The sequence below is a fragment of the Carassius auratus genome, chromosome 2, assembly GCF_003368295.1.
Source record: "Carassius auratus strain Wakin chromosome 2, ASM336829v1, whole genome shotgun sequence".
In the NCBI taxonomy this organism is placed as follows: Eukaryota; Metazoa; Chordata; class Actinopteri; order Cypriniformes; family Cyprinidae; genus Carassius; species Carassius auratus.
This window is the reverse complement of record NC_039244.1, coordinates 13,434,841-13,458,860: the sequence shown is the minus strand read 5'-3', so window position 1 is coordinate 13,458,860 and position 24,020 is coordinate 13,434,841. Positions and strand designations below refer to the sequence as shown.

General features: G+C 37.2%; 2 protein-coding genes and 2 long non-coding RNA genes across 5 annotated transcripts; 3 read left to right on the top strand and 1 right to left on the bottom strand.

Annotated features, from left to right (window-relative positions):
- The first annotated feature begins 227 nt into the window (after positions 1-227).
- LOC113116446 (solute carrier family 35 member G2-like) lies at positions 228-6,735 on the top strand. 2 transcript variants are annotated; one of them, XM_026284623.1, is made up of 2 exons: positions 228-380; positions 1,463-6,735. In XM_026284623.1, the coding sequence occupies exon 2, from the start codon at positions 1,498-1,500 to the stop codon at positions 2,743-2,745; it is 1,248 nt and encodes a 415-aa protein (XP_026140408.1). In that variant the 5' UTR covers positions 228-380; positions 1,463-1,497; the 3' UTR covers positions 2,746-6,735. The 2 variants fall into 2 exon arrangements, with proteins under 2 accessions (XP_026140408.1, XP_026140415.1); XM_026284630.1 differs by lacking the exon at positions 228-380 and adding an exon at positions 387-541.
- Positions 6,020-7,444, bottom strand: LOC113116455 (uncharacterized). The gene is made up of 2 exons (XR_003294020.1): positions 7,310-7,444; positions 6,020-6,785 (listed from the first exon to the last, which is right to left on the bottom strand). It is a non-coding gene; the product is annotated as an uncharacterized LOC113116455 (long non-coding RNA).
- A 2,586-nt stretch (positions 7,445-10,030) lies between these two features.
- LOC113116440 (cytoplasmic protein NCK1-like) lies at positions 10,031-17,187 on the top strand. The gene is made up of 3 exons (XM_026284613.1): positions 10,031-10,155; positions 14,726-15,420; positions 16,292-17,187. The coding sequence occupies exons 1-3, from the start codon at positions 10,035-10,037 to the stop codon at positions 16,484-16,486; spliced, it is 1,011 nt and encodes a 336-aa protein (XP_026140398.1). The 5' UTR covers positions 10,031-10,034; the 3' UTR covers positions 16,487-17,187.
- A 927-nt stretch (positions 17,188-18,114) lies between these two features.
- Positions 18,115-23,648, top strand: LOC113116434 (uncharacterized). The gene is made up of 4 exons (XR_003294015.1): positions 18,115-18,301; positions 18,406-20,361; positions 20,897-21,011; positions 23,424-23,648. It is a non-coding gene; the product is annotated as an uncharacterized LOC113116434 (long non-coding RNA).
- Positions 23,649-24,020: the final 372 nt, after the last annotated feature.

Here is a 24,020-nt window from a genome sequence, read left to right as displayed (position 1 = left end):
ATGTAGTTTTCATCCTTATTAATAAATGACCCATTTGGATTCATAACGCGACCTAGTCACGCTTTTACTTACCTTGCTCTGAAATTAGCCTACATACAGTAGGCTACTTTAATAAATATTTATTCTGTTAATATACAAATGATATTCAGGCCATAATGAAGAGTGATAGACTGATTCAAATGTTGTTAGGTGAAGTTGTACTGCGTCAATGACATGCTCCTCCTGAGTGCTGACGCACGCTTAGAGCAAATGCTCCTCATCGTAGTGAATGCATGCAGCTCGACTGAGATATCATCTCACAATCCAGAAAAAACATCGACTTCCAGCATCCTGCGAGAGGAGCCTCTAGGAGACCTACTGCGAGCCGACTGGAGGCTGAGGTGCCCTGCTTTTATTCATTATTTTACTCACAAATCTAGAAGCGTTTCCATACAGAAAAAAAGGCATGGGAAGTCTAAACATATTGCCTCAAAAACACAGCAATGATCGCTGGATTTAATACATTCATTCGCGTATCTTCAGCGGTGTGAGGAGAGGATAGGTGAGAATGAATCGTTTGTCTTGGGTATTGCGCAGGAGGTTTTTAATAGAAATATCCGACTTACTTTCTTATAAATGGCCATATTGTTTCACATTGAACGATATATTAGGTATGTATCATGTCATGAATAACAGAAGGGGCGTGATTAGCCTACAGTCAGTGCTGTAGTAGCCTACTAGACAGCGCGCCTTCTGCTTCATTCATAAAATCAGTATCCGGAGTGAAATCGGTTTCTCTCTGCTAAATGTCACTCACATATAACCTACGACAAATTCATCCGCTGCTTTCTGCGTCATGTGACACCATCGAAGCAGGCGTCATAATATACAGTAGACCATGTTTTCAGAATGGCTTGTAGGGGACAGCGGGGCTAGTTGTCACACTTTTTACTCTCAGTGTAGGTTTATTTTTGGGGGTCAGTTCTTGTAGAAACATATATCTGTCTTCATCTGTAAGTCGCTTTGGATAAAAGCGTCTGCTAAATGAATAAATGTAACTGTAAATGTAATATATCTCAATTAATTGACAACAAAAGTTTCAGAGGAAGAAAGCACATGTAAAAAGTAGTCTAAAACAATATATGAAACAGGCAGCAAACAGGTAACATACAAAAATATAAGAGAAAAAAAAAACAATAATACTTTTATTCACTGAAGACTTGTTTCAGTTCAGCTTTGGCATCATAGCAATGTATTAAATTAATATATTTTAAAATTATCACAAACAGTTATTTTAAGTTGTAATAATACAGTATTTCTCAGAATTACAGTTTTTACCTGCATGTAAAATTAAAAAGCGTGTAATATAAAGTAAATGAAGTTTTTGTAAAGAAAGAGTTTGCCTTTAGGTTTTATGGTGTGGTAAAGTCAGTGTGAGTAATGGTCATTGATCCAGATTGCATTTTTTTTTTTTTACATTCAGGAGTTACTCAACAACAAGTATTAGCCTATAAGAAAATGGATGATTCACCATCAAAGCATCTTCTTGGCTCCAAGAAGAGAGTCAAAATCCACCCAAACACAGTGACGGTCAAATACGCCACTCACTTTCCCCAGCCTGGAGACGAGGGCTATGATGACGCTCCATCTTTTGAAGACTTTGGCTCATTTGTCGAAGAGACCTCAGACAGCAAGCACCTCACTGACAGCAAGTCAGGCAGGACTTTTTTTGGCGCGCTTGACAGTCGGTCCAAACTGGCTAGGGATCAGAACGAGAAAGGGGTCGGAGGTCAGCTGCAGAGCTTCGGGGAGGCCTCTGTGTTCGCCTCACGCATGACATGGGCCGCTCTGTTTGGGGCGGCTCTGGCCCACGGCTGCGTGGCTCTCATCACACGTCTAGCTGCTGACCGCTCTAGGGTGCCATCGCTCGAACTTCTCTTTATCCGCTCCGTCATCCAGGTGTTGTCCATCGTGGTGGTGTTTCATTACCAGGAGCCTCCCTTCGGTCCTCAAGGCTACAGACTGCGTCTTTTCTTCTATGGCGTGTGCAATGTCATCTCCATCACGTGTGCGTATACCTCCTTTGCCATCGTCCCGCCCAGCAATGGCACCATCATGTGGAGAGCCACCACAACGGTCTTCAGTGCCATAATGGCGTTTTTACTCATTGATGAGCGACTAGGAATGACAGACGTGGTGACAGTAGTCAGTAGCGTCTTCGGCCTTTGCTTGGTCATGATTCCCAACATTGTAGGCGAGCACCGGTCTCTGGGTTTCTGGAAGGAGGCCTTCGGCTACACCATGACAGTGATGGCAGGCTTAATGGCAGCCCTGTCCATGATCATATACCGTGCCATCAAAGAGAGGGTGAGCATGTGGACTGCACTCTTCACCTTCGGCTGGACCGGAACCGTATGGGGAGTGTCCACTATGTTCATCCTGCAGGAGCCCATCATTCCATTAGATGGAGAAACGTGGGGGTATCTAATCGGCATCTGCGTCTGCTCCACTGTGGCATTCCTGGGGGTCTATTATGCCCTCAACAAGTTTCATCCCGCACTGGTCAGCACCGTTCAGCATATGGAGATCGTTGTGGCTATGCTTCTGCAGCTGATTGTGCTCCACATGGTCCCCTCAGTGTATGACATCATCGGGGGTCTCATCATCATCATCAGTGTAGTCGTGCTGACAGCCGTAAAGCTTTTCTGGGTGGGCAAGAGCAAAAGACAGGAGTATGAAGAGATCCTCGACTCACCGATAAAGTGATCAAAGTTATTGTTTTATAGATATTATTGTTGAGTCTGATTTGTCAGGCCTTGAATCACAGGTTTTTGCTTAGACACTAAAAGTTATTGTGAATGTTTGAGAAAAAGCTATATGTGAAGTTTACAGTATGTAAAGTTTATTCATTGATGAAGTGCCATTGTGAAGTTGTCTTGGTGTTTTATGTGAAGCTCAAAAAGGTGGTGGATTCTTCTCGCCCGTTATGAAGTAATTATATATGTTTAGCTATGTCATATCATGTTTCATTAGGTAGTACATCAAAATAAAGGTTGCAATGACAACAAGAGATCTTTTCATAAATATGCACTGCAATTTTCCAAGTTGACATGCTCAATAGTGCCCTCTGTTGGTATTTTGTGACTACATGGCCATGAGAAGTGGAGCAACAATTTTTGGAACAGCCTGATTAGCCTGAGTGAATCACATCAGTTTTGCAACAGTGATGTAGTAATGATTCACTCCAGAGTCTTACTCAGTTTTAACCATTGTACTGTAATAATATGTTTTGGCAAGGCGTTCTCAGATTTGAGGTTAAAGTCAAAAGGTTGCATAGTCTCTGTAACAGACCCAAAATATTTGACAAAGTAAATAAAAGTAAATGCATTTTCTTGGAATAAAAAAGCCAATGCACGATCCATGCAAACTTAAGATTTTTCATACAATCATAATTTCATTTACAACACCTGAATATATCAGAGTTGTATCTTTAAAAAAATAACAGCAAAAAGTGTAATGTTTCAAACTGAAATATTTACAAAGATTTGTTTTCTCTTTAATAAAAGCATGTATTTATTTCACTGTGCATTTGTGTGAGAATCTAACCATTTTTGATAACCAAGTTATAAAAAGAAAACAAATTCTTGAAGCACAATAATATTCCGTGTTTTGAAGGTTTTATAGGACTTTTTCCACAGTGTTTACAATTAAGGTGGTAGGAATGGCCAAATAATCACATTAAAACTTGAATAAAGCTAGTGAATTTATATTTTAATAATGTTGCTTCAAAAAATGATTTTAAAAATGCTAAAATATATAAATAAATATGTTTGAAATTAATTTAATGCTTAAGTTTAAAATCAAAAAAGATGATGAAACCAGTATGTGAGTTGCAGTGGTAAAGTATCAAATCTTTCCTATACATTTTATCTGTGGACTGTATGACATCATCTCAGTGTGCAACCATGTCGTCATAACAAACACTCAAACACATTAATCTCAGCGCATTGAAATTTGTAGGCTTAGATTTGTGGGTTTTCTGATATCATCGGCACAGGCATGAAGTTCATCCCATAACATCATGTGCAAGCATTTATTGCCTCCCTTGAGAAATAAACCGGTCTGGATCAAGGACCAATCAGTGCTGTTACCGCTGCTTCAAAGAATGGCAGCCTGCTGGCTCACTGAAATCTGAGTGTGTGCTGGAGTTTAGCTCTCTGACTGTAGAGAAGTGATTGCTCAGAGGCCTCATAAGTTGCAGATGTGGTCTCTTGCTCAGTGGACTTCTCACAATATCACTCACAGATGGACTTTTAATTCTTAAGAGTTTGCACACTGAATTCACCTGAAAAAAAACATTGCTTGAAAACATGTTCATCAGACAAACAGCTACATCCTAAAGGATCCTTTGATGTGTTGGAGCTTAGTAAAAAAAAACTCATGCTAGGCAAGGAAATAATAAAAAATTATATTAAATAAAAATAATAAAATAAAAAGTAGCTTTGCAAAGACCTGTCCATAGCTTTTCATTTGATTTTAATTGATTTGATTTGATCAAGGTCTTTCCAGGCATGTCAGGTGATTTGAACATCCCCTGAAAAGAATCAGTTTAGAAACGGAGAACTGAAACAGGATGTGTAAATCTGAAGTGAGTGGGCTTTGCTGTGAAGTGTCACATGTCATATATCTCATAAATATCTTTATAGCTTTGCATGTTCCCGAATTCTCATGTTCTTTAGGTCATTTCGGTCTGTTTTGTCCCACAAACCCATGTCTCTATGGATATCAGTTTCAGCCACTCTCTCCCCATCACCACTGTGAGACGTGTCTAACGCTGCTTCTCAAAGCAGAAGTTCAGTGTTGTGAGGAAGAAAGCCTTAGTGTTTGAGTCACAGCACACACGTATTGGTTTATACTTGGCCTTCCACATTGATTGGATGTTCCTGTTTTTCTGATAGTTTGCAATTTAGAAACTTTTAGATCAGATTTTAGCAGACCAGACTTAATTTGTATAATTCATAAATTGTTAATTTATCATTTATAATCAGCGGATCATGGATTGAAACTTTTTTTTATTTACACTGGTCTATAATTGATTGCTATATCAGTGTTATCATATTGGTCTGGCAGATCAGTTCTTCGCTGGATAACCTTCAGACTGGACCAGAGTTTATGCACAATTTAAAAAAAGGAAAATGTATTTCACCACTTGTGTTTTTTTGAAATGCAAATAGTAATGCAAATGTCTCTTAATATGTGGCACAGCTATGCTGTATTAAGAGCACATAGATAAAGAAGAAGGTTTATAAAGTCTTTAATTTTCAAAGTGAAGACTACGATGCTATTTTACATTTGATTATTCAGTTTCTACCTGGACACCTACAAGCTTGAAAAAACGTAAACATAAATTAATGCTACCCTGTGTGTTGGAATAAAGTCGTTCTATTTATTGATTTGTGTTATTTACACAATGATTAAATTGATTATTATTTCAGAAATATACAGTGAGCATTGGCGACAGAATGTGGGCGTGTCAAGACATGCAAGTCAAGTGACAAAAATTAAGAATTGTTTAACTCTATGCAAACCACAAAGGAGTGACAACCAATAGGAGTGACGTGTGAGTGCCACTAACAGATTCTTCACTCCTATTAAACAATTTCAAACAGGCCCCACTGCTGCAACCTGCACTGGGGCCCCGCAAACCCCAGCTACGGCCCTGCTCCTGAAAACACATGATGCCTGGTACCCTTCCCATTTCTATGATATGTTTTTTTTAATTCTTGCCCATTTGCTATTAAGCTCCTGCATTCCATTGTATAGTAGTAGGAAAGACATTATACAGCTATGTATTATTACTGTATATGTATAGGAGTCATATCCAAAGCAGCAGTTCCTTCCTTTGCTTTCAAAATCCCATGGATCTCCTCCGCTGTAACTCCCGTTAACTTGAGATATTTGTTAGAACATCCTATGATAATCTTTAACTTGTCCGATTTCCTTCCCACTTGTGAAGCACTATTAACCACCTAAAAAAATATGAATGCCACAAAGTCAGTTTTATTCATCATAATATGTAGATCTGATTCATTCCTCTCAGGATTGAATCCTTTCTGTGTATAGGATTTCGCCCTGAATCCTTGCACATCAGTTCTCCTTGTTTCAACTATTCCTTTTACCTTACGGGTAGCTTCTACTTATGTAAAATTTTGCGCTGTTTTTATTTTTTGAACTTCACAAGCTTCTTGTTGTAGGTCCTCCTCTGCATTTACAGATTTGCCATATTCATGTTCTCCCCCACATTTTGCACACTGCATTCCCCTTTACAAAGATTTGCAGTAGGTCCCATATATTGACATTTCGAAACATCTCAAAGGTCAAGGTATGAACTCTCATACCAAGAAGCTTACAAATCCTAGCTTCACTCTAATCGGCAGAGTACTGCCTTCAAACTGAATCGTTACGCTCATGCTTTCACATCTTTTCTTGTCTTTCCAAATCTGCATGCTTCTAGCAGAGATGACTGTGCCTCCACTCAGACTTCCTTTAATATCATCCAGGTACTTCTGCGCATGCTGTCCTTCCTCCTGCCAGTGTTTTTATTTTCAGAATTTTTTGCTTCTGTTTTTCATCCCAGAATTTAATCATTCTTGTCAAGTTCTGATCTATTCCTTGTGCAATTCCCCACTTGAAAAGGACAATCCCTCCACATGAAGCTTTTAACTGGATTTCACTCAATAAACAGCCATGGGAACAGTTGTTTGTCTTATTTACCATTCCTTGATAGCAGTAAACAGGTGAAAAACCTCAAAAGAAATGACAAATACCAGTTATTATTTGAGTTGACAGCCAAACTAAACAATTCTTCACATTCACCTCAGATAAACACAGTACTGTCATTACAAAATACAAGGTTTCCACGTTTAAGAAGTATTTTCATAGTAAAGAATTATTCTAAGGCATCATTGTAGCCACACAACTATATATCCTTTACAAAACAATCAATTGTTATTTTAATTTTCAGAACCTTATCTTTTAACGAAGTATCTTTAGCCAAATAATTTTAGACTATACATTTTTAACTGAATTAAGAACTTTGTTTTTTAAGATTTCTACAAAGTTGAAATTACTTTTAACAGTTTCAAACACATTCTTTGTCAAACAATGAATTTGGAATTTGGTTACCCCACAAACAACATTTGAAGTTACAAATACCACTGCAAAAGTCCTATCAAAGTCAACAAGAGTTCAAGAGTTTGTGTTTTCCAGAGTACCATTAGCACTGCACTGCTTAAGGCAGTCTAGCCAAACATGGCCAATTGGCGCTTACCGGCTGTCCTTCACAGTATTGTGGAAGGCTTGGTCTTGCACAGTCACCTTGATGACAAAGATGGTTCCCTTGGTCTTGTGGATCCTTAAATGCTCCTTTGAGTGCGGTCTAAAGACAACAAAGCCAGGTACTGGCACACTCAGATTACCTGGAAGATTTGTTCCACCTGGTTCACCACTGATTGAAGGAGGAGGAGTTTCACCACTGAGGAGCTCCCAGGCAGTTTGTCAGCACAATTCTTCCATTGCTAAGACAAGAAACAGCTTTCACTACTCCTATTTCTTTCTCGACTGCTTTTGATAGCTTAACAGGATGAGTTTTTTCGTTCTGACTGCTTAGCAAAAGTTATTATGACTTTGATTTATCTTTTTTTCACCTCTTTATCAGCGTCAATTCTTGCAATTCTTACTTTATTAATTGTTTGCTTACAGTCAGATCCATCACCCATTTTTTACTTTATTGTATCTTACTTCCTGATAATCCATATCTTGATTATTGTCGCCATCTGAAGTATATCCCCACGCCATTCTCCCTCGACTCCTGGAAAGCCTTCCAAACTGGATGGGCTATGACTCTCACTTCTGTTTTCCATAATTAAGTGAAGTCCAAACTGAATGACATGTGGCAATATGTTTTTTTGTTATTCCATTATTTATTTGTCTGTTGCATGAAATCCCAGCACGTTAACCCTCATTTCCAGCGAGGGCGGCTGCAGGCGTTTCCTGTAGTAAACAGCTGTCATGCATTTGTAGGTTTCGGAGAGGTCACAAACGCTTCAGTGTTTGTGATTTTATGAGGGCTTTGTTATCCTTCCTTCAAGCAGCTAAAGGAAAATAAAGTGAGGTTCATTTTTGGTGCTGCGATTGTTCCAGATATCTCATAATCATTCGTGGCAGATGAAGAGAATGGTGTAAAAATTGTTAGAAACTAAACATAATCATGAGATAAAAACTAAAAAAAATAGTCAAAATTTTGCAGTAAAAATTCTTAACTATGAAGATGCTAAATCATTATTATGTCATACAAATTCTAATTATGACACTAAGACATTTATGAGAGAAAAGTTAAAAGAATTATATGAAAAACCATCATTCGGAAATAAGTCATAATTATGGCATAATACAAAATTATGAGATACAAAATTATAATTATGAAATATAAATCAAAATTATGACAAGTCAATGATGAGACAGAAAGTCAAAATTATGACAGAGTAATAATAAAAAATAAAGAAAATATCCATGACAGATATGAGATAATAAAGTGGATTGATGCTCATTTAAGAGGTAAATTATGAGATAAAGGGTAATTATAAAAATATAATTATAAAAAAGACTTTTCATAATTATTACCTTTTAACTCAAAATATTAACTTTTATGTAATAATTTTGACCATTTATATCATAATTATGAGTTTGTATTACATAAGTTTGACTTTTATATGTCATAATTACCATTTTTTATATCATAATTATGATTTACAAAAGTATGGACTTCCATCGAGTTTTTAATAAGAGTTTATTATCGTCTCTCTCTGCCTCTGTAGCTCTGCCTCTTTCTCTCTTTAACCCTCACTTACTTTTTCATATATAGCATGTATGCCTGTCCCCTTTGTCAGTCATTGAACCTTCTCACACCTCTCAGGAAGTGATTCTGCTCCCTTTAACTGTGAGCTCATTCCCTGAAATTACAGCTCTGTTCACTGGACCAGGTGCTCCAGTCCAGAGGTACATCTGACAACCTTTCTTTCACAACAGCTCTGCAGGTTTGTAAACAGATGACAGCAAGGAGAGCTGGGAGAAGCTGCTCATGTTCAGTGTAGTCTACTCACATTACACAAAATACTGATCCACTGGGGGACCAACTATTAAATGACCCGTGAAGACCCATACATGGACAATCAAACTGCAGTACAACCTGTAGATTCACTCTCCATTATATACACCGGTGGTACTCATTTGATTTAGTTTAATAACCCAGACACCCTCTTTTCCTTTTTATATTTTCTGTAAGACTGTTCTGGAAAAATACGTCATAAAAAGGGTCATACCCGGTTCTCATATTTGACATGCTCATTTGATCTTTTAGTTGAATTTTTAGTAATATTAAATCCTTTTGTCATTTATATTACTATTATTATTTTCCTTATAGCTCACTTTTAGTTTTAAATTCACCCCAGTTAGTAATTTTAGAGTTTCAAACTCATACTGAGACTGAGAACCGCAATTTGCCTGTGATATTTATCATTATGAAATACAGGTCCTAGAACTGGTATAACTGCTCCTTCACATGAACTGCCAGTGACACCAAGTTCATTCATGTATATTGACAGAAAAGTATACCTTGAATGCAGTATAAGCCTGTTAAATGTGTAAATGTAAATATAGTATGCTTTTTACATTTTTACACTTTACAAACAATTTTATCCAAAGCGCTCTAATTCATCACAGAGCCAACAATAGTCATAGTGTACAATGTTTATTAGAAGGCTAGATAAGAATAACATTTTTGCATGTTTTGTGGCTCAGCAGGCCACACAATCTGTCTGTAAATTATAACAGTGATGTAGATAGTTGCCTTGAGTTTCCACAGAAGACCCTGTGAGTGTCTGAGGCCAATACAGAGTCTACAGAAAGGACCCCTTGACAGCCATTGGCTGAGGACAGTCATGTGTGTGGGGTGGAGAGTCGCTCTGTCAATAACTCTGGACTTTCAGGAAGTTCTCATGGAAGAGCTGCTCCTCTGTTACACACAGAGAGAGCAAGAGAGAGCGCTAGTGTGTGAGAGAGGGGGGCTGCTCGCAGAGCTGGGAATGGATATGGCCAACCTTTTCAAACACTTCTTTCGTGAGTACATATTTATTATCTTTTCTCTTGAAGGACTAAAAATAACACTTTTGCTTAATATAGTTGTAGCCATTCCCATGTATCCATGTATTTTTGTATTAAATCTCTGAAGAAAGAACCGTTATTGTGAGTTTCTTCATACTGGATGTGATTTTTAAGTTGTACTTGTGTTGTCAGCACTTTGTAACTGCTACTGTTGTTATTTTTATGATCAGCTGAACGTGGGTTTCAAAGACTGTATGTGCACAGTAAATTACAGTTATTTTCAGTCTGGTATTATTCAGAGTATGTGTTTCTCCTCTATAATATTAAGAATACAAATATGTTATTAAGGGTTGAAGTGCATAATGATTTGTTGTCGTTGTTTTTTGTAAACCTGGATGAGCCACTCATCTGATGTCACACGCACATCTGCGAGCACATTGACATACATTTAACAGGGCAGTTAAGCTGCACTCAGGTACTTTTTTCTATACTATTGGCCATAATAGAGGGAGGAAATAGCACCAGGCCCTTCGGGGTCGCTTGGACACTCTTAAAAAACAAAAATCAAAGCTAGAAACCCATAAAGGCTCCCGCTCTCTCAACCTCCTCTACTGTCAACTCGAGCTGCTCTGTGAAGGCGGACGGAAGCTCTCTAATTCAAAGCAGATTTCTAGCTCAGGAAAACAGAAGGATGTGAGGCAATTAATAATTAAAGCCTTTGACTCAGGGTTTCTTTCTCTCTCATTGTAACACATTCAGCATTTCCAAGTGTTTTATTCCCCGTATTACAGTGGACAAGTATCGTGACTTGGCAGAAGGAAGCAGTGGATTTTGGAGGACAAAAGAACAGTAGCAACGGGACAGAACTCTTCAACAAACAATACTCCTTATTTGAGTATTTACTTTTTTCACACTCGTTTTGTTTGCTCACTTTTGAATAGCCAAACTTGAAAATTCAAGAGAAGAGGGGGAAACTGCAGGCTGTTCTGATGGCCACCTGCCAGCTCTCTTTCTTGATCTCTGCGTCTGCCTTTCTTTCTCTATATGTGCATTAGTAAGCCGTGGAAGTTCAGAGAAGCTACTGTATAGCAAACGGAGGCGTGACCAATTCCAGCAGTTTTAGTTGTGTAATTTTGCATTCAGAAATTGTGGAAAATTTGCCACAAAACAAACTTATCGTTGGTTGAATGGGGGAAAAAAAAGGGCAGAGCAGCTGTGAGGTCAAAAGTGAACAGAAACACATTCAAGTTCATCACGGGTTTGTATTTGCTTTGAGAATTAACGGCGCTACCTTTGCTGACAGTTCTTGGATGCTACATCTGTTTGAGAAGAGACTATTTGTCTCATGACGTCATTGGTTGAGTAAGCTCGGTCTGTAAAGAAACAAAGGAGGGGTGATTTGGCTGCGTTCGCTCAGTTTCTGTCGTGGATATGAGAATGCGGCTTGCCACGGGTCACATTACCCTGATAATCACACTCAGCTTTTTTGAAACCTGGGCTGAGCGAGAGATCTCATTCAAAACTGAGGGCAGATGACAACAAAATTATGTTCAGTCATGCTTCTTTGGAAAAATGGTGAAATTGGAAAAAAGCCACATGTAAACTTCGTCAGACATATGAAAACTCATTTCGGTTACAAAACCTATTCTTTGCATCCCTGTTCAGTTTTGAGTTGAAGTCCACTCGAAGACTTTTTGACCATCTCAGTGCTGTTCCCAACCTCCTCTCATATTGAACAAAAGCAGATAGGACACAGTGCCTCACGCTCCATCCTTGAGACACGTCATGAAGAAAGTTTAGATCTGTGTGGATCCTGCTTTTATTACCGTTTTCTGGAATTTGCATTGAAAAAAAAAAATCTATTTAATTGGCTTTCCCACAAGCCTGCATGATGCTTTTACCTCTTGAATTGTTTACGTCACAGATGACCATGACAGCGATTTATCTCTGACAGCTTGTTTCCCTCCAGTGACTTTTTATGTTTCCATGGTCGTTGGAGTACAGTGACTGCTATGGATGAGTTTGGAAAGTTTAATTTTGATGGACCAGATGAACTCTGTAATTCAACACATATGAATGAGTTAACTGGATCACAAGGCTCTTTTATATTTCAATGCTCTTTCCCACATTTTTTTTTTTTTTTGCGGTGTTTATTTTACAGGAAGCTCTAATATCACTCTTTTGCTTTTTCTTCCTGTTGATATTCATGGATGGGCAAAAAATAGATATCCTTTTCATTTGGAGAAGGCGATCCCTTTTTTTTTCTTGGACATTCTAATAACTGTGTTTTATTGTCAGTACGAACAACTCTTAATTATGAATGCATCTCTGGTTGAAGGGAATTATGAATATGTTTATGAATAAGTGTATCAGTGTGGTATACCAAAACATAAGTGTGTCATTTACATATACCAGCTATATTTCAGATGAAACACTATTCAGAAGTTTGGGATCATAAAAAAAGATAGACATATATGCTAAAACTATTAAAAAAGTTATGATGATTTTTTTAATAATATTTAAATAATAATAACAATAGTTCTGTTAACCAAAGTGCCACTGATATAACTGCACATATTTATCTAATTATTCTGACTGTTTGAAATAACAGTATTATATTTTCTACATTTTATATGTAAAATATTATTTGAAATGTATACATTTATAAATTTCATTTCAATCTTTAAAAATATAGAAAAGAATTTAAAAGGCATTTGTATATAAATCAAATACTTATTGTAAAATATGTCAGTTGTAGTATTTCATTATTCTGGTCTGGCACCTTTCGTAGTATTAGCACTGTTGAAAATGTGTAAAACATCATTTTTTTAATTGCTTGAGTGTTGGGTACACTCACATTTCTGAAGCCTAAATTTAGCTTCAACAAAGGTCAAAAAGAAACATGTTTCTGTGGAAACTCATCAGCCTATTGTTCTTCTGAAGACTTTTCCGTTGACTGTTCTCTTGAAAGAACGGCACAAACTGGATCTAACCAGTACAGAGAGAAGTGGACGGCTGCTGCACAACAACAAAATGAGGAGCACAAGAAACAACCCCCTCACTGGTGCTCAGCTGGACGCTTCATTGAAAACTATATGTTTCAAATAATCAGTTTCATCAGCAACAGTTAGGAAAAGACTGTGGGAAGCTGCTGGCCTTTAGACTGAGTTTCACAGATATGGTTTAATCTGTAACTTAAATAAGCAAATAAGAAGTTGTGCTGGGAATTGTTCAAATAGGAGGCCGATGAAAAAAGGCTTTAACACCTGTGGGAAGTGCTGCAGAAAGCATGAGATGAAACTTGGCGAACATATATCAGTTTATTTAAAAAACTTTCATAGTGATTCCAAACTTTTGAACGATAGACATATTTTACTCCATATGTTTCTCTTCCTGTGTATGCAGAGATGCTTGTTTTGAGGCTTGCTAGAATAGTTGCAAATGATTATAAAACAGCTTTTGCATCTTTGCATCTTTATTATGATCCACATTACTCCTAAAGAAGAATGTATGTTATAATTTATGCAGACACACAGACTCATCCAGTGGATTCGGGCCCAGAAATTAGTGTTTTAAACTGATCAAAATTGACGTTTCATTACCCAGTAACTACATTTGAATTTCGGGGTGTGTTTTTCCTGACTTGATTTCGTAGTCATGTAAAACAGTTGATGCAAGAGACATGTCAAACATGGATGGCATGTCAGTTTGTCAGGGTTTAGATTATTGGCATACTCAGTTAAGTCATGAAGACACAGTTGGTATAAATGATTTGCAGATTTGAAGTCTGTAGCATATAAATTATTACGGTTTTGGCTGTCAGGTCTGTGATTGTGCAACTGGAACATTGTTGTACAAATTTAACAAAAGTGGGACAGAGGAGAAGAATAATTCAATAGAAAATTTTTCTTTTACACATATAAATTGTTACATGTAAGTGGACTTGTAACATGTATTTATTAAATGATTAAGATGTACCACTATGTATTTTTTTAAGGAAATTAACTCTTTAAATTTACAGTAAACACATTTATAATTTTCCAAACGATATCTATTGAATAAGCTACTTTCTATTCATCAAAGAATCCTGATAAAAATTAATAATTAAAATATTTTTTTTTTAAATTAAGTAGCTCAACTGTTTTCAACAATATCAGTGTTTCTTGAGCAGCAAATCAGCTTATTTTTTCTGAAGGATCCTTTTACACCGAAGGCAGCTGACAGGAAAAACTAGAAAACTGTTATATTAAATTGTAATAATATTTCACAAAATTGCTGTATTTTTAATGCAGCCTTGTTGAGCATAACAGACTTCTGTTAAATCCTTACTGACTCCTCACTTTTAAGTTCGCATAATAGGACTAGATGTTATAATTCTCTGAACTCTGAAAAAAAATCTGTATTTGTCTTGTTTGGGGGTTAACTGTGGTATCATATGAGTGTAACCTTGACAATTTCACATTATAAAGCTAAATCCTGTCAGTTTCTAATGGTAAAGTAGGACCATGCTAGCTTGTGAACAGCACATTTGCTATTTAAGAAACACATTGTCCAAATGCTCTTTTTACATAATTCTTTTCTCCAGGTATTGGGAAGGTGAAGCAGAAAGGCTGTATGCTAGATTTGCCCTCCAGCACAGAGAAATTGGACTGTGATGAGCAACTGTATGACCTCCATCTCCCTGCACTGGTGAAGTTCGACTACACCGCAGAGCGGGACGATGAACTCTCCTTGGTGAAGGGCACAAGGATCATCGTCATAGAGAAGTGCAGTGATGGTTGGTGGCGAGGAACCAATAATGGCCTTTTTGGATGGTTTCCCTCCAATTATGTCACAGAGGATGTGGATGGGACGATGAGGGGCGACTCCATGAGACTGACATCTGTGGGGCACAATAACAACGGCTCTCAGGTTCTGGAGACTGTACAGGCACTTTATCATTTCAGCTCTGGCAATGTCGAAGAGCTGAATTTCAACAAGGATGAACTTATGGACGTGTTGGAGAAACCTGAGAACGATCCTGAATGGTGGAAGTGTAGAAAGGAGAATGGGCAAGTGGGTTTAGTGCCCAAGAACTATGTTACAGTTGTGCAGAAGACACATAGAGAACTGGGGAATTCAGGACCACTTTCTTCAAACTATGACATTAAGCCTTTTATGGGCGGAAAGTTTGGAGGAAAACCATGGTACTATGGCAAACTGACACGGCATCAGGCTGAGACGGTACTGAACCAGAGGGGAGTGGATGGTGACTTCCTCATCAGAGACAGCGAGTCTACGGTAACTCAGTTGAATTGAAACTGGTTTTAAAATTGAGATAATTGAATTTTTTACATATTTATTTAATACAATTACAATTATTTAATACACCCAAAATTTAAATGTTAATCCAAATTTACTCAAATTCAGGCCATGCAAAGTGTGATTTTCATGTGAACAAATTCAGCATGTCATCACTTATTCACTGTGCTGTGAATGGGTGCCGTCAGAATAGGAAGATAAAAGCTGATAAAAACATCACAATAATCCACAACCAAACTCCAATGCATTAATTAACCTTTTTTGAAGTGTTTATAATAAACAGTTCCATCTTTATGTTTTTTCATTTTAAACTGTTGTATCCGGTTGAAATATAATTGTCTCGCCTGAATCAGGAGAGAAATATGCACAGATCAAGTACCATTTACAAGCGGAAACAGTCCAAAATAGTTCTAAACAAATATGTCTGTTGATTTTGATGTGAAAGGACAACAAAGGATGCTCTTTCTAACTGGATTATGGATTTTTTTCCAGAAGTGACGGTTTAAAGTTAAAACAACAGTGATGGATGTTTCTTACAAACACGCAGCTTTTCTCTTTACAAGATGATAATTGATTGATTATTGTGATGTTTTTATCAGCTGTTTTTATCATTCTGACGGCACCCATTCACTGCAGAGGATCCATTGGTGGTGTAAGTTATGTAATGCTAAATTTCTACACCTGTTCAGATGAAGAAACAAACTCATCTTTATTTCGGATGGCCTGAAGAGGAGTACATTTTCAGCACATTTTCATTTTTGGTTGAACTATAATTAGACTATGCAGAGAGTCAGAAACATTTTCACTTGTGCTTTGTTGTGAACACAACGTTTCATTTTTTACTTTCCAGCCAAACGACTTCTCCATCTCTCTGAAGGCAGTGTACAAGAACAAGCATTTCAAGGTGCAGCTAATAGATGGGCTCTACTGCATTGGTCAGCGCAAGTTCAGCTCAATGGAGGATTTGGTGGAACATTACAAAAAGGCTCCCATATATACCAGCGAATATGGAGATAAACTGTACCTGATTAAAGCGTTAACCTGAGCCTACTAAGAATTACAGACTCTGTAACATCTAACCCTGTTATTCATCTGCAACAACATGAAACTATGTTGACTGTGCATTAAGATAGTGTGGAATCTCTTTTGATGAAATGTTTAAATGTAAATGTTAGTTTATTTACAATTGCATACAGTAGAGATGTGTTTGCTTCAGCATTGCTCCAATTTAGGATTTTCAACATTTAAATGCAAAGTCTAGTATATCAGGATTATAAGCTATTGTTGTAAGTGTTCAGCTGTTCCATTGCAGCAGTCCAAAAATAATTTCCTCACTTGCCCTTTGTGTGTCCTTTATGTTCATGCAATAGGCTTATTGTGATTGTTCCATTTTGAAATTGAAAGAGTGTTAGGATACTTAAAAAGTGGAGAATACATCATTCTAAATGAAATAGCAATGCAGTTTCTACCTATACATTTAATTAAATGAATATAAAGAGCCGGTCTCATGACATTTCTTGCTATGTTGTTCACTTTACAATCTACACTGAGCTTTTACAGAGTCTATTTTTCCATTTCTATAGCCCATTCAGAGCTGAACCACAATGTTTTGTAAATCTTCTACTAATTTGTAATTGTAACAACTTGTATACTGTGAATGTTGTTTCCTTCCATAGTGAACTTTTAGTTTGCTTTTACTTAACAATGATAAGTGCAACTTTTAATAATAAATAATAAAGTATTATACATACAAGTTTGTCTTTTTATTAAATGCATTTAAGCTTTTAATCTATATCACACAGTTTTTATACAACATACTTTTATATCTATAAGCTACATACCACAAAATATACAAAGAAAATAAAATTCTGGTTGCCTTGTTAACTTTATAAGCCTGAGTTGATATAGTTTTTATATAATTTATTTATAGTTTATAAAACTGAGACCAAAGGGGGTACTGCAGCACCTCGGGATCCCTATATTTACTGCACCCATTACATTTCACAAATTAAAAAATGATACATAGCCAATTAAGAAAAGAAAAGGTTACATATGTTTTAAAAAAATGTACAGTCACCTATTTTTAGGCCCTTACAATCATCTAATAAGCAAGCCAGCATAGGCCTGGATAACCAAAACAACACATTCAATCCAAAACACACTGCCCATGTCCCCTAATATAATAGCATAATGCTGGAACCATACCTGAGTTAATATTTTAGCTGAAAGCAATGGAAAACAAACGTCTCAACTGATTTGTTTACAGCAAACACAGCTTATTTTCACTTCACATTCTTATTCTGACTGCACACATTCACTGCAGAGGATCCAAAAGTGACCAAAGTCTGTTTACTGTTTACAAAATTACTGTTCTGTAAGAGAAAGAAACTAATCTAGATCTACTTCTAGTCCACGCTCCAAAACAATAGATGGACCTTAACATTGGTGCCACCTGCCATAAAACCGAGGAAGAAGAAAAAAGGGTGCAGTTTCAATCCTCGCACTACTTTAATTTATAAGAATGCAGTATTATGTATTGCAGTACAACATGCGCCATTCATTTTCTCCCGCCATTTCTATCCACTTAATTCTTCTGACACGCCTAACAGTCAGTATATATTGCCCTCTAGTGGTTTAAGTTATCATGGAATGAATCTCATTTAATAACAAGAATGACGTGTGCTTGTGCTGTAGGTCAATAGAGGAGAGATGGTGTCCGTGGTGAGGCAGCCGCAGAACCCTATGACCGAAATGCGGTGATTGTTGTTAATGTGTCTGGAAGTCAGGTGGGGCACATCAGGAAAGAGCCTGCAGCCACAATGGCCTACATTATGGACAACAATTTGGCCAGTATGGAAGGGTATAGTAGTTCCTCAGTGTCTTTTCTACATATTTGTTATTTGTTGGGGTTGTTATTGCAATTTGATTGCAACAGATTACTTTTGTGTTTGATCTCCCTAATAGGGTTGTGTCATATGGAGAGGAAAAATACATTTTCAATGCCAGTAAACCTCACACTCTGGGGCAAAGAGGAGAACCGAGAAGCTGTGCATAATCAGATGAGATAGCACTGAGGTCAAAGGTTCAGCCATTTGTTTATTTGCTTCTTTATTTTAGTTGGTGAACGCATAACACTTATATTATTGATATTTTATTATCTTAGGAGGGACTACACAAACATTTGTGGGTAGAGATCTGCTTGGTTTGTCTTCAAAAATATCTGCCATTCCTGGCAAATTCCATGTGACGGATGTTAGTTATAAGATGTCCAAATGAATTATTGTTCTTTGTCTGGTATGACTTTATATGGTCAAATCTAGATCAGTGGTTCTCACAAGTTTTTTTTCCCCTACACAACACAATATCTATAAAATCTCTGTATAATCACGCATTACAAAGTATAAATAATATTAAATACAAATAAATAAATGATAAGCCTTATTTATTTTAATATTCTTTAATATAATATGAACCATATTTACTTTTTCCTTGCCTAATTTTGTTTTATCGGATGCACAGCTGTTGACGTCAACAACAAATAATATGGGAGGCTTGTTTTTAGTTTTAAAAGGCGATAAGTTGATATATTTTGCTGTCTTAACTATACATAGTATGATATGAGGCATGATGATATAGTTAGTTTCATTTAGCATTCATTTAACATTCTATTTTTCATCGATTTGGAACAAACAATCAACACACCAGTAGAGAACCACCAATCAATATGTTTATGGTGCTTTTTGCACAATTTTGGTGAACTGAATAATAAAACTTATTTTTGTTAAATCATAATCAGCTGAACATATGCCTTTGACACACTATTTGTTGATTTAATGGGGGATAAAACCAGAGAAATGGAGCCAGCAGAGGTGAGAGCACAGAAAGAACACACATCTGTTTTTGTACCGTCAATCTCATCTCATCCATCAGTCACTTACAGATGTCTCTGTTCATGTCTGACCGTGCAGGCAGTGTGCACTTCCCTGCTCCAACATCAAAAGCAGGCGCTCTCTTGACCTCTTGTGAGAACGGCAACGATCTGCCCCCATTCTGGGAGGAGAAGCATGGCCTCTACTTTACTGTTCTCACTAACTTTGATATAAAGGAAAGGCCAGAAAAAAGTGCTTGGTGGGATTTCGGCTGATGACAAATGTATTTATTATTTATTTATTAAGTCACATTTGTTGTAGATTATTAACATGTGCAATCATTATATTATTTTTGGATGGTGGATTTAAAACACAGTCTCATGTTTTTGCTGCTAGAGAATGTTTGTCATTACAAAATGCTAAGCCATGGTGAGGGAAACCAATCTGTGGATCTTTTAAATTGATAAAAATATCATAAAATTCACCTTGAATCTTGACAGAGTTCTGTTTATACTAAGTTAGGTGTCATTTGCACTAAGTGCCATGTCGTTCAAAACCGTAAAAGCTTTGTTCTTCTTCAGAACACTATTTAAGATATTTTGGATAAAAACTAGGAGGCTTGTGACTGTCCAAGTATGTTACACTGTCAAGGTCCAGAAAAGTATAAAAAGCATGTACTGAAGCTGCAGTCAGAGCGCAGGTGGATCCTGTCTGGTACGTTCACTTAGGAGGTTACCTGTTTATTCTTGGATTATTTCTTAATTTCCATGATGTTTTGCCATTAAATAGTTGCAAAAGAACAGATTATTAATGCCTATGAAGTGAGGTTCGGGGGTGTCTCATCAATCAGATCACATTGATGCTCAGGTGAGGAGTGCGCCATCTGTACTCTTGTATTGGATTTCTTGATATTGTTTGTTCCTGTCTCACAGGAGCAGGCCCGATTTCCCCTGTGTCGTGCTCAGATCAAGACCAAAGAGCTGGTGAAGTATCCTGGAGAAGAAACAGAGGATGGACCAGCCAACGGGGAGAACTGCGATCAAGTTCCAAAGTAATTTTTCACAAAATACTTCTATGTAAAATAAAGGTTGATGTTTTGAACAAAAATACAAATCAGCAACATTTTCTTCACAATTTTCAACGTTGATAAAAAAGTTTCTCAAGCAAATCTATATTAGAATGATTTCGGAAGGATCATGTGACACTGAAGACTGCAGTAATTGATGCTGAAAATTCAGCTTTGACATCACGAGAATAAATTACATTTTAAAATATATATTTAAAAGGGAGACAATAATTTGAAATTACAAAAATAGTTTGCTATATTAATATTTTACAGTATTTGTAAACAAATAAACTAAGCCTTTGTGAGCATATGAGAAAAAAATTGCAGACCCTACACTTTTAGATGGTAGTGTAAATATTTCACCTTGCTTTTTAGGGCTGCTTTTGTGTGTGTGTGTGTGTGTGAGAGAAAAAAAAAACCGTGGGAAATGGTTTCAGAAACTAAAAATCTTCCCATACTAAATACTTATTTAAAGTTGTAAACATTGACATATTTCAATAAAGTGCTTTCCATTACGCAGGTGGATGCTTTGTTGAATGCAGCCTGTTGAAGCTCTGCAATGAAGACCCCACTGTGAAGAGTCTTGTAGCTTCTCAGTTTACCAGGTTTATGGATCTTACAGAAGATCCCTTGAGGTATTTTTCATTGCTGAGGCTACTATAAACTACAGACTATACTACATACCAAAAGAAGTAGCCATAAGTGGTTCAGAGTGCTGACACTGCTTCAGTCTGCAGGGAATATGGATTCTCTTTCACACGGTTTGATGCTCTATGGCTCAGAAGACCAGAGCAAAGGCCATTCAGGATTTTCAAGACTTCTCTCCAGGAAGACCCACCATCATGTTAAACTGGAAAGATTTGTGTTAATCTGACCGCTGCTTCTCAGGTCTTCATGATGGATCCAGTGGGTTGAATTTCCCCAGGATCTGCCACTAGGTGGCAGCAATGTCGTTGTTTGAGGACAGTAGTAGGCAACAGGCGGTCCGTGGGCCAAAACTGAAAATATATCTGTCTTGACAGAGACAGTTAATCACAATCACTTCGTCTTAAGTGATTTTGACACTTTAGTGCCATTTTCTCTCACCAGCGAGTTTAAATGTTGTCACTCTGCACGAAATAGCGTTCCTTCAGCACGCAAAACAATTTAACAAATGCGCTTTAGTACGTGATGATGCCAAGGAATGATCCTGTGTAAAAGTAAACTACGTCAAATAATTATTACAGTAAGTTAGGCTTTAAAATGATACACATTTATTATTCGCAATATGGAAAGAGCAAATAAAACCTAGTTCGTTAAGAGCATGACTCAAACATGCCATTAATGGGCTTATTCTGTACTCTTTTATTTTTGGACTTATTTTTATCCATTCTGCAATGTGGCTTTTTGTTAATGACTGTCCAACTATAGGATTTAAGGGGGTCATATGATGCGATTAAATATTTTCCTTTCTCTTTGGAGTGTTACAAGCTCTTGGTGAATAAAGAAGATCTGTGAAGTTGCAAAGACTAAAGTCTCAAATCCAAAGAGATATTCTTTATAAAAGTTAACACTCGTCCCGCCCCCCTGAAACAGCTCATTCTAACAGGGCCACACATATCTACGTCAGCATGTGGGAAGATTTGCATAACGCAGCACAGATGTTCAAGCAAAGAAAGAAGGTGTACCTTTTATTCTCGTTGTAGTATTGTTGTTGCCACCTCACTCATATAGATGCTGTCATATAGATGCTGTCATATAGATGCTGTGTGTTTCACTGTGAAAGCAAAACTTTGTTTTCCTTCCAAAAGTAGATGTTATCTGCTTCGACATGCCTGGATCTGATCTGTGCTGGTCACTGAGGAAATACATCAACTTTGCGCTGTGGTTTGCCGAATAAAGTTTCACCATGGATGAAGCAGCGTCCAGCCCGGGGTCATCACATGCGGTTGCTGCAAGACCAATGGACGCTCCTTTGTAGAATCCGCCGGCTGCGCCATTCTCAGAAGAAAAACACGACTAGAAATCATGTTTATATCACGTTTATAATGGGTTTTATGTTTATGTCTCGTCGCTCCGGCTGAAGAAGGCCTCACAATATGTTAAGAGGTGTAACATTTCCATCACATGCTTGAGGCATTCGGAAAATGACAATGTGCTGGATAGCTGACCAATCACAGCACACCTCGCTTTTCAGAGAGATGAGCCTTATGAAAATCGATGATTTTCAGAAAGGTGGGGCATAGGTAGAACAATCTTGTACAGTATGTGGAAAATAATGTTTTTTTTGTATGTTTTTTTTTTTACCTTAAATCGCATAAACACATTTCATTACACCAAATACACCAAATAATGTTATTTTTAGCAGCATCATATGACCCCTTTAACACAGAGTAACTGCTCACTAAGTCTGAGCCTCAGACGTCAGACCTGATGCATATGGGATACAAAAGTGGAAACACTTCTGGAGTGTTGAAGTCGTCATCACATTGGTTGAATTCTACAGGATTTCTGCTAGAAATGTGTGTAGCGTTCTTTAACATTCCATCTGGAATTATCCAAGTATAGGTCTCTGCAAGAAAGTGATGGGAGTTTATCATTTAGATTGCATGATTCAGAAACACCCAGCAGTTTGAAAACACCCACATGGTGACAAATGCCCACTTTTGCCCTGCAGAGACCTAAGTCTCAAATGATCCCCCTTACCCAACCCCGCCCCTAAACCTAACATCATTATGACGTCAGCCATTCAGGTATCATGGTGTAAAACACCCTGATCTGGTAACTCCCATTACTTTCCTGCAGAGACCTATACTTTGGCTACGCAAGACTAAAACCCACTATCAGTTACAAAAGAGAATGTAAAAGTCGATCACAGGCAATTCTAGTGCTATTTTTGAACAATTAATTTCTTAAATTATCTTTTAATTATATATATATATATATATATATATATATATATATAGTGGCAAACTTACTTGACAAGCTCTTATCTAAGAAATGTATTTACTCTTATGTACTCAAAAGAGCTCATTTGTTTGTGTGTTTTTTCTCTACTGTTTGTTCAGGCTTGGACTCCCGCAGCAGAGGATCAGTGTGTTGATAGATGTCATAGACTGGGCCAGAGCAGAGATGTGGTGATCACTAAGGTAGTCTTTTATTCATTGCATGGGAGGCACTCAGAGGAAAGTTAGCAGCTGATTGCAGCAATAATTATTACACATCTGAGATTATTCTCATTGTTAAACACAGTGCTGACAAATGATACATGATATTAATGGTTTTCTTATCAACTCGTGACTACAGCTCTTAACATTAATGAAAATAACATTAAAAAACCTTTAAAAAATTTTTTACAGTTGGGGGATATTGTTACATCCTTAGAGAGTGTGATCTGGCACTCATATTCTCACCGTCATGTTTTTCAAAACCGGTATGACACTTTGTTGAAGAAAGTAAGTCGTGTAAGGTTGGAATGACATGAGGCTTTAAAGAATGACAATATTTTAAAATTGGGGTGAACTATACCTTTAAGACCCAGGTAATCAGTTGAATTAAAGGGACAGTTCACTGGTGGTTTACTCCCACTCACGCCGTTCTAATCCTGTATGACTGACTTTCTTCTGAACACATAAGAAGGAATAATGTGAGCAACAAAAACTTTG